The sequence below is a fragment of the Phodopus roborovskii genome, unplaced genomic scaffold, assembly GCF_943737965.1.
Source record: "Phodopus roborovskii unplaced genomic scaffold, PHOROB, whole genome shotgun sequence".
NCBI classification, from domain to species: Eukaryota; Metazoa; Chordata; class Mammalia; order Rodentia; family Cricetidae; genus Phodopus; species Phodopus roborovskii.
In genome coordinates, this window is record NW_026125264.1 from 3005101 (window position 1) to 3016170 (window position 11070).

Genomic DNA, 11070 nt, shown 5'->3' on the forward strand with positions numbered 1-11070 from the left:
ATGATTTGAGGACCTGAGATGATCCTATTGCCGCTGTGTACACAGAGCAAGAATGGAGGCAGAGTGCCCAGGTAGAAAGGGTCCTGCACGAGCCAGCAGAGGGAGCATCGTGCCCTGAACTAGAGGTGTGGGGAACGGATGAGAAGCGGAGTCCAGTTTGTCCTGGACCAGCAGGATGTGCAGAGAGGCTGGATATAGGGACAGGAAAAAAGGCGGGAGCAAAGGCATCCTGGTGCTCTTGGCTGAGGGCTGAGGGTGTGTGAGACATGGGCTCCAGCAGGAGGAGCCCACAGTGGGTTGGCCCTTGCTTTTGACAAACACAACTTCACACTTGATGCTCCTACTTATTGCTCAGTGAGCCTAGCACAAGGCCTAAATTCAGAAAGACTGAATAGCAATCAAACTAGTGTCAGGTAATGGGAATTCACTTCCCCATTCACAACACAGCTGGTGGCCAAGGAAGATGGAAAGTTCCTCAGAAAGGCGCACGAGAAGAAAGGACTTGCCTGTCTATGAGAAGGGAGCAAAGGGGCTGATAAGTGCCACTGAGGTGGGCCTTCTCCTGTTACACAAACCACACAATTCCTGCAGAGATCTGTGGTCACACTGACAATGCTGTGTCAATGTGGGCACTGTGGAGGCATGGGAAGAGCTTGTGTCGGGCCCACCTGTCCAGAGGACAGACCGAGCAATACAAAACCTCAGGCAAAGTTCATACCCTTTGATGTTAGAAATTCTTTTGGGGGACAACTGGCCTAAAGAAATAAACATTAATTAAAGAATTAAACTAAACATTAAAAATGTGAGACGGTCTAGAGACACAAGGGGCTGGGTGTGAATCCCTGCACTCAGCACAAGAGACCCATACATCACCAGCAGCCAGGTCAGAGGCAGTGGCATGGCTGCATTCCTGACAAGTCCTACATGGCAGTGTGGGGCTGAGGGGGAGCCAAGGGAGCCCCACTACATACTGCTGCCTCTGACAGACACCAGACGGGCTCTGGAGCAAGGGCCTCTGATAGAGAGGGAAATGGAGGTGAACATTCAGGGCACAGGGAAAAACAAGAAGCCAGGGCTTTGAGCAGGGTGTGCTCTAACTGAAACTCAAAAACCAGTTAATACCCAGAATAACCAGATAGAGAAATCCTCAGTTTTCAAAGTAAAAACCAGAATGAGTCTGTTTAGAGAGAGACAGTAAGTGTGCTGGGTCTGCTTGTGGGGGTTAATGATTTAAGAACTAAAGAGCAATCGACAGAAGGGCTACTGAGATGGCTCAGCGAGTCAAGGTGCTCACTGCCAATCCCGGGGACCCGAGTTTGATCTGAAACCCACATAGTGGAAAGACCCAACACCTGCAAGTGTTCTTCAGACCTCGGCACATAGTGATCAATGCATTAGGAAGCAGGCATTAACATTTGGGCTTTTACTTGACTTGATGCTCTCTGGGCCAAGGGTACGGCTCAGGGCAGGAAAATGTGCTTGGCATGCATAAGGCCTTGGGTTTGCTTCTCAGCAATACCACTCCTGCCATCACTGCCACTTCCACAAAAAGGATTTGGCACTGTCTGTCCAACTGCAAATGGAGACCCTGTTGTACTGCATATACCTGTGTAGCGAAGCATTTTGTGCCACAGTGTGGAACGAACATATTTCTAGCAGCACTGCCATGCTACCTGGGCACACCTAAAACACCCTCAGGGTTGACTGTTGATGCAGGCAACCACCCAACCCACATACCCTTCCAACCCCTCAAACGTTTAACAGAAATCTAGGTCTATCATTGCAGTCTCAAGAAACTACAGGAGCGCAACCAGTGTGTTTGTACGTTTCCTTAGGTTGAAGTACACATAAATGGTGACACTGACTACCCGTTGTGAGACCTTCTTCTTCTCTCAATAGACAACTCCATGTAACGTTAACTACCTGGTATGTATTACTCTCACTCAGAAAGCAGTACACATAGAAGAACATGTACATGTACAAGAATGAACTTAAGGAGCACTTAGTTACACGAGAAAATGCCCATGACATTTTCAACGGAAAGTGGAAGCTAGAGACAGGCTACACTGTGCAGGCCACAGCTATGGAGAGAGCACGCTCAGGAAGACCACGGAGGACACACTCCAAAGAGGAACTGGGAGTGTGTCCTTTTTACTTTTCTGTGTTTTCCAAGTTTTCAACATTGAGCCTGTTTAACTTCTATTGGGAAAATAAACCCCAATAAATTTTAAAAAATTAAAAAAAAAAAAAAAAGGTAACTAGTGTGGTAGAGGTTATGTCTGCAACAAAAAACTACATTCCAGACCAGCACAAACAGGGAAACAGACCTGGCAACAGAAGAACACACAGCTATCTGGAGAAAAAGGGCTGGCTGGTGGGGAGGGGGGTAAACACTAACAGACCCTGGCTAGGCACTTACTTGTTCTCCCTGCTATTCCTACAAATGATCACGCATAGAATAAAGTTATTCAGGCAGCAAAGGACTTACTTTGAAAAAGAGGTAGAGCCCCAAGAGAGTGCAGCTGGCGATGATGGGGAAGCGGGCAGCGTCTCGGCTGGTGATGGTTTCTGGCATGTCTGAAGAGCTCTAGAAAGAAAAGAAAGGTGCAGTTGAACCGCCAGGGCTGCGTGCTGCTGGAACACGAGGCTTCAGCGGTCAGCTTTCTCCCTGCATGCTGGTCCACTTCAGTGTCTCACTCCTTGTCTCAAGGCTTTTGGTAATGTTATTCCATCTACCACAGAGGTTTATAATGGCAGATGTTATAATTAGCAAAAATATGGCATGGGTAAGGAGGTGACACAGGATAAATACACAAAAATGAACGGAATGTAAAACAAAAGCATTTCAGTATTATAAACATGGAAGTAGCTGAAAATGGAGTGACAGTATAGCATAAGGGTTAAATTAGTTTTATAGAATTTAAGTCAAAAGACTTTAATGAAACTTCATTAGTGTTAGCACAATCCTGGTTTAAATTAGTACTAAAAGCTTTCAATATGGAGGTGTGGTGTACCTTTAATCCCAGCACTCAGGAGGCAGAGGCTGGTGATTATCTGGGAATTCAAGGCCAGCCTAGTCTACATAGTGACAACCATGGTCTCAAAAACTAAACCAAACCCCCAAATCCTTATTATCATTAGGGGACTCAGCTAGCATCCCTGTTGGGAAGCCTTTCTCCTAGAACACGCCTATCCCTAAACCATTTTTTTTCTTTAGAGATGGATGTTCACGGACCTTGCTATTCCGCCTACTTCAGCCTCCTGAATAACTGGGATTACAGATGTGCACCATAGTGCCTGGCTCCCCTATTTTATATCAATCGCCCAAAGTCCTAGCAATGCCAGACTAGGCTATTTCTCATGCCAGAAGGAAGACCATAGTAGCCACAATCTCATTACAGCACCTGAAATTTCATTACCATCTATACCAATCTTGTGATAAGGCAGCTACATTTCTGGGAGAAAGGACCTCAAGCAGCTGTGGAGGCTCATCAAAATCATTAAGGAAAAGCATGCTAAGAGGGCAGCTATCTCTGGAGAGGAAGATTTTGAATCTGAGAAGTTCTTGTGCTCCAAAGTACAAAATTGCCAAAGGGCAAGGAAATAGGAGCTGGGCAGCAAGCCTGTGAAACCATCACCAGGTAAGGGAGGCATACACTTTGTGTGCACACCATTCACTTAAATGTGCACAAACCTGGGCAGCCTTTTCGATGGCAATTTGATGGAATGCATATAGTTTACATATGCCCAAAGCCACAAAGCCCGCATACCTATGGTGTGTATGTGTTTCTGCGGGTATACATGGGTGCACGTACCCCTTTCATGTGTAGAACGGGCCTCTCACTTGAACCCACAGTACTTCAATTTGGATAGTCTGTCTAGATAGCATGCTCAAGGGATCCTGTCCCTGTCTCCTAAATGCTGGGATTACAGGTGGATTGCCACACCCACCCAGCATTTACCACAGGGGTGTGATCTGAATTCTAGTCCTTGCTCTTGTGGGACAAGTGCTTTATCCAGTGAGTCACCTCCTAGCTCCACTTCTAACTTTTTTTACAGTTCTTTGTGTGGTCCCGGGGATTGAATCCAGTCTCACACACAGCCGGGCAAGCGCTCTACTCCCAAGATCCCCTGTAGTGATAATTGTGATAATGTCAAACAAAACCTTACTGTACACATCCTTTGGTCAAATAATCCCAAACCTGGGGATCTTCTCTTCAGACATCCATTGCTCAGAGCCTCAGTTTACTCCTCTGTCAGGGTGACAATCTGTATGTAGCTTTTGCTTTATTTAACTCAAAAGGGGGAGGGTGCTAAGAGGTTGAATGGAGACTAGGATACATATGGGGTAAGGGGTGGGCAAACTGTGAAGTGAATGGGAAGGTCCTTACCACCCCCCCTCACCCAGTAGGGCTGAGAGGCTGGCTGCACGGCAGGCCACTCCTCTGAGACTCTCCAGTTTGCAGGAAGGGGGAGAATTCTGACAGGGAGGCCCAGTTTCCTTCCTTCTCTACTCTGCCAGCCCTTGGCTTCTGCTTTTGGCAGCAAAGCAGTGACACTTGGGCAGCACCTTGCCTCTGTGCCCCTCCGTATGCCGAATACATTTCCTGTGGGTCCGGCTCCTTACCTCAGTGAGTCCCCAGGCAAGTGGGCTACAGAATAGACTGGTACAATGGCTGTGATATGAGGCAACATAGACATATGGTCTGATACGAGCATGAAGGCCCAATGCTTGGACAGCTTGTCCAGAGGCCAGGAGGCCTAGCAGCCTCCCAGCTATACTTCAGACAGTGATTTTTTCCCCCCTCTCAGAGCCTTCATTTCCTTGACTGCAAAACAAAACCAGGATTCCAGTTTCTGCAGTGGATGTACGTAGCACAGAGCCTTGAGTCATTACTCAGATCTATGTGCTATTTCTATCACTATGCGCAGGAATCACGGGTAAGCTGACACCATCTCTGAAGGGAAGTGTCACAGGTGGCTAGCGCAGATGCCATTTAAAGCCTCGACAGCCAAACACAGGGTCTGGAATGCAGCAGAGAGGCCAACTGAGTGGGGGCGTTTGCTCTGTGGACAAGTGGGGCAGCTCTCAGAAAGACTGCAGAGGCTCGGAGCTCGGAAGCACATTCAGGACATTGTGGCTTCCCTACAAACCAGCGCCGTGGCTCAGTTCCACAAATTCCTTTCAGTTCAGCCCAATCCCAGGGCAGGAAGAGGCTTCATGTTATTCGATGACAAACCAAGGTTGGACAGATGCTTCACCAAACAGGAATCTGGTCTCCACCGTGGGTGCCGGCTATAAATATCTCACGCTGCAGTGTTGAGTCAGAGCGGGAGCCTTGCGATCCGACTGGTAATAACAGAAGGAGTATATTTACTGAGCCCTTTCTGTGTGCCAGGCAGGGTCCCAGGAGCTTTGTACGCAGTCCCTGCCCCCAGCAGGCACTCCTAACACAGGAGGCAACGAGGCCCAGGGAAGTGAAGTATCTTGCTTGGTGTAAGACAGACGGTGAGTGGGGCTGAACCCAGGCAGCCTGGAGGCCTCACTACCTGCTTACTTGCTACTAGCTGTCTTCCACCTTTTCTCCCTGGAGTGTGCTGTTGGAACTAATAAGATAAGGAAGTCTGTGGTCCTCAGAAGACACAGACCCTGAAGACAAACAGCTCATCACCCCCTCCCCCCACGCCTCCAGATAGGGTTTCTCTAAGCTCTGTCCGGGAACTCACTCTGTAGACCAGGCTGACCTCAAACCTGCTTCTGCCTCCTGCATTAAAGGCATGCACCACCATTGCCAGGCTGAATAGTTCATCTCTGTAGTTACAAAAACCACTAAACTTAGCAGATTCACTACCAATTTGATTTGGCTTTTTAAGCTAAACACTGAAGAAAACCAGAGAATGGAGAAAAAGTTTCACAGATGGCTGAAATAAATTAGCTTTCAGTACCCTGGGTATTCAGGTGTTAGGATGGAAGCCAAAGGCACAGCCAGGGCCCTGGAAGGACTGCGTCCTGACCACACCCCAGAGATAGCCTGGAATTCCTGGGCCATTTTATTGCTGTCTTCCAAGATTGAGGCCCTCATGCCACTCACCCCCTCTGCCACCGTTTTGCCTCCTGGCAGTGCCCTGAACTTACCCCCCCCCCCCAGCTTCACTCAACTGGACCCCGGCCCTTTTGTTTTTCCTTCCAACTGACAGAGCACTCTCTAAAGCCTACTCCTGCCTGTAGTTGCTTAAAGACCTCCAGAGTAGACCACTTGGCCCTTCAATAGCAAGGATGCATGTAGCCCATGGCAGAGTGAATTGCTACAGAGTCTTTGATTCAATAAGGCAATTTCAAGAAATTTGTCCTACAAACAAAATGATGAAACCATAACTGTGTAAGGATATTGATTTCAGCATGTTTTGTAGTGGCTAGGGACCAATTTTTTGGAGGCCTTTAAATTAGTGGCTCTCACATTTTGAGTATGTACTAGAATTACCAGGAGAGCTTGCAAAACACTCTTCTGGGCCCACTTTGAATTCTGAATATGAATCTGCACTTGATGAGGAAACTGGGAGGCGTGGTGCTCACCCCTGTAGTTTCAGCATCTGGGAAGTCGAGGCAGGAAGAGTGCTGAGCTACCTAGTGAATACCAGGCCAGCCAGAGCAATGTAGCAGCATTTAGCCTCATAAAAACAAACAAATGGAAAAAACCAGCTCCCTTCCCACTCCCCTGAAAAGGACCATCCCAGGCGTACCAACACACCCGGGTGTCCAAAGGATGGATAAATAAGATCCAGGCAACGGGGGCTGCTGAAACAGGCAGCTGGGGCGGGAGGCTTTCATTATGTACCCGTGGCCCTTTTGTATTATGTACCAGGGACCTATTTCACTTTGAAAGGGCTGAGGCAGCTGTGACACAGAAAGTGACTAATTCACGCCGCTAAACAAAAACAAGCTGCAGGGCAGCATGCACTGAACAATCACTTTCTTAACAATAGGCCTACCTGTACATACAAAAGCAAGCACATATTTGTGTAGACACACACACACACACACACAGAAAATGTTCTAGAAGGCAAGCTGGGATATAGCTTGGTGGCAGAGTAGGTGCTTATCATGTGTGAGGCTCTGGGTTAGATTAGGAATGCCATAAAAATGAAAAAGTTTTGGAAGGTTCCACAAGTAGCTGGGCATGAGTGTTTCTTCCAAGTGGTTCTGTCTCTTCCAAGTGGTTCTGAAGTGGCTTTCCTTTATGCTCTGCAACTGCTTGAATTTTACACATGAGCAGCATTTTTGCTAAGTACCCATTTTAGTGTTACATCATGTCAAGGATTCTTTTCCTCAGAAAGGGTGTGGGTTCTCCAAGCATCTTGTCACAGCACTCAAGTCCCTCTCCTGTGCTCCTGTTATATTTTTCCCTGCTCCCTCTCTTCAGCCTGTTGAATTCTCACTCAAGCGTGCAATGACACCTGTTGCCTCTTCAGGAGACACAGAATGCACTCTAGTTGGCTGGTTGTACATTCTGTGTCTTAGCCCAGCACTCCTGGCACCTTGCCCAGGAACTGACAACAGATGCCCAGGGCTGTTGGCTAAGAGATCCCTCTGCACTATAGGTCAAAACGCAAAGAACCAATCCAGCTCCTGCTTGGCTGCAATTTACTTCCTCTCAGGGACACAGGCTTCTGACACCCCTATGGCGACTTCTCCCAAACACCCCTGCACATTTCACTATCTTTTGCTCAGGATTGTACAATATGCTCTGCCATTTACGGACACTGTGACCCCAGGGGAACTGTCCTCGAATGCTCTCTCAGTAGGCCTTGGTGTTGAATATCAGTTGGGAGTGCCAAGCTCCCAGATCCTCTCTCTCTCTCTCCTGTCAAATAAGCAAGGCGGACAAAGGAGTCATCTGGCCCATTATATCTGAGGTCAAAACACTCTTGTGTGTCTTCAGAGGCACTTGTATTACGGATGGCACCCTGGTCTTCTAGAACTGGGCCCACCTGGTTCATTCTAAAATGGCAGAAAATTTTCATTCTTTGACCCTTGGTTCTTTTTGCAAACGGACTGGCTTTGCCTGCCGCTCAGCAATGTGATTGTGAAGGCAGGTAAAGGTTCCACAAGTTTAGAGCACCCTGGTTACTGGGACTGGGCAGCCCCTGCTGTAGTTTCAATCTTTTAGGAAGGCCTTTCTGTGGATGATGCTTGGAACACACAGATTATGTCCCCCTTTCTTCTATCTGCACCCTCTGCTCTGCTACAATAAGATACCTGCTGTGTCCCAAAGTGCATCCTTCCTTCCTGCTTCGGTACCTCTCTTGCTTTCCCCGGTGTAGAATGCCCTCTGGTGGCTGGAACTGTACATCTTACCCAGTCAGGTTGCCTCGCTGCTCTGATACAGATAATCTGCCTTTCTCTACAGACCAACCACCTCGGCCCCGATGCATTTCAATCACAGGCTGGTCTCCCTAGACTCCTTGGTAACAGGGCTCTGACCCATTCATTCATCTATGCAACATCCTTCATCCTTGATAACAGCTTAAATTTAAGAAACATCGGTGCCCGGAAGGTATTTTCTGCAGAGTGGTCCATGTGCAGAAGGCGGCAAGAACAATCACCTAGTCTAGTAGCTGCTCGGCCTCATGTCACGCTGCCTTCCATCTCTTTTGTCCTGTTCTGTATTTCAGAACTTGCCTTGACACTGAGTCTGCCTGACTAGATTGGGAGAGGTGAAGAAGCCCCAAAATCTGCCTAGAGGAGGCAGTGGAGCAAAGAAAATGGGTCACACCCAGGACTGTCAGCCTGAGAGCTCTCTGCATCTGCCCAGAAAGAGCCTGCAGTAGGTTTCCTGGTCTTGGTCAGGAAGGTGGTATACCCTCAGCCGCCGCTCACACTGAGTGGTGTTTTGAGAATTGGAACTGAAGCAGTTTCAAAAGTGCCAGCTGCCTTGTGGGCCTGCCCTCTCTGGGTAGGGCAGCTTCCTCTCCAGGCCACCTTCAGGTTTGAAGGGGGAGGGAGGGACAGTGGGGAAATGTGCACTGAGGCTGCTGAAGAGACAGGATGCCAGGAAGGGAGAAACTGTTGGTTTCAATGGGCTGCAGAGGCTTAATATAGGGTACGGAGATTTGGGAGAGGAGGTGGAAAGTTCTGGAGTCCCCCTGGATATCCAATGAGACAGATGTCATGGGCAGCCAAAGACAGGGTCTGCCCCAGTCTCATAAACAGTACAACAGGGGCTATTATTGAGTCTCAATTTGCAAAGGGATTGTCTTAATGGGGTCTGGGCTTTAGTTTGGATAGATCCAAGGCTGGGTGGTAAGTCAGAAGAAATCAACCAAAGGAGAAATCTAAACCTGGGAAGGACCACGGTGCCACATTCCAAAGAGCTGGATGGCTGGGACTGGTTCCACACCATGAACAAAAGAGAGAAACTGAGTTGGTGCTCTATTCCGACACTCCCATCCCACACCCTCCCCCCTTTTCTGGGCAACTGGGTCTCTCTCTGTAGCCTAGCTACACTAGAATTTTTTATTCTCCTGCCTCAGCTCCCTGAGTGAGAGGCTTACAAATATGTCATCATGCCAGACCTCTATTTTATTATTATTATTTTACATTTACTTAGTGTGGGTGTGACGAGGTCAGAAAATAACATGCAGGAGTTGATTTTCTCCTTCCACCATTTGCATCTCTGGGATTTAGCTCAAGTCACAGGCTTGGCGGCAAGCGCCTTTAACAGCTGCGCCACCTCCCTGCCCCTGGGTTTTGTTTCCAAGGCAGGGAGAAGGGTCTGATCTAGGGGTTCCTGGAGGGCACACATGCAGCTGTGATTCCAAAGCTACAGAAATCAGGGCCTAGGTAGGGATGGATCTGGATGCTACAATTAACTGTGGGTGTGGCCAGGCATGGCTTCTAGCAGGATGACAAAAGATGGTGCCTTTCAGAGCCATACCTGTGAGGGACACACCGGGGCTGACCCAAACCCACGGATGGGGGTGATCGCTATGGGTGAGGTTGCAAACACCTGGCTGCTGACTAGCCATAGCATCAGGTGGGGCTAGTGTGGCTGGGCTCAAAAGAGTCAGTGCCAGCCTTTGTGTCTGAAGTCGGGCCGACAATGTTCCCAGCTGTGGCATAAAGCAGGGGGTCTGGGGGAGGGGATATGTCAGGGTCTGTCTGTGGGCCACTGTCTGAGGACAATGCTAATCCCGCTTTTGGGAGTGGCCAGATTCTGGGATACCAAAGGCTAGCCACAGCTGTGGACGCAGGTGGAGGGAAAGGCGATCGATGCCCGGGTGGGTGCGTGACGCGGGAGAGAGGGGGCAATTATCGGGTCTGCAGGGAGAGGTTTGTGGGGGCCGTGACCGGGATGGGGATGGAGGGCGCCCGCTCTCCCTGACCCTACCTTGCCACGGGCGCAGCGCACTGAGCGCAGGGCGCCGAAGAAGATGGGCAGCAGCGCCATGAGCAGGAGGCTGCCGTAGGCCAGCGCGATGCCCTCGGGCGTGGAGGGTGGCCGCGTCGTGACGTTGGCCGGGCTGCTGGCCTCGGCGCTGCCGTTGTGCGGGTCGCTGAGGGCCGAATCCATGGCGAGGCTGCGCTCGGGCTCCGACTCCAGCTCCGGCCGCCGCAGCACGAACGCAGATGGAAGGCGAGGTACTGCGGGGAAAGCCACGTTCCCCTAAAGAAACAGGAAGTGACGTGCCTCCTCGCCTTTCCGCGCCGCGCGCGCGTTCACGCTACTCCCCCCTCCCGGCCTCCGGATCGCCCTCTAGTGGCGATGAGGGAGGGGCGGCTTGTTGCTAAGCAACTTGGGGGCTGACCCATAAAAGCGCTGAGGACCATTATGGCTGTTAATCTATCCTGACACTTGAGGACCCATTCCTTTGGTCGCTGGTGATTTCTTCCGTACCAGGCTGTCCTGCTCTCCACAAATCCTCAGCCTTAAGCCTAGAAGGATGCACACATTCATTCGATACTCAATTGTTCGTTTGTGCCTTAAATATTTATCAGGGTGTCCCACTTATCTTCTAGTTACTCTCCTGGGGTCTTAGGACACTAAAGGGGACAAACAAAAGACTGTCCTT

At 49.5% G+C, this 11070-nt stretch overlaps 1 protein-coding gene across 4 annotated transcripts in view; it reads right to left on the reverse strand.

The window, feature by feature from the left end:
- Hm13 (histocompatibility minor 13) overlaps positions 1 to 10693 on the reverse strand; it is a 37280-nt gene extending 26587 nt beyond the window's left edge. For 2 of the 4 annotated variants that reach the window (XM_051193257.1, XM_051193272.1), the window contains exons 1-2: positions 10389 to 10693; positions 2489 to 2587 (exon numbers count right to left, since the gene is read on the reverse strand). In XM_051193257.1, coding sequence (XP_051049214.1) covers positions 2489 to 2587; positions 10389 to 10571 — 282 coding nt within the window. In that variant the 5' untranslated portion in view covers positions 10572 to 10693. The remainder of the gene's footprint in view (positions 1 to 2488; positions 2588 to 10388) is intronic. The other 2 variants (XR_007835031.1, XM_051193279.1) reach the window with 2 other exon arrangements.
- Between the last annotated feature and the right edge of the window lie 377 nt (positions 10694 to 11070).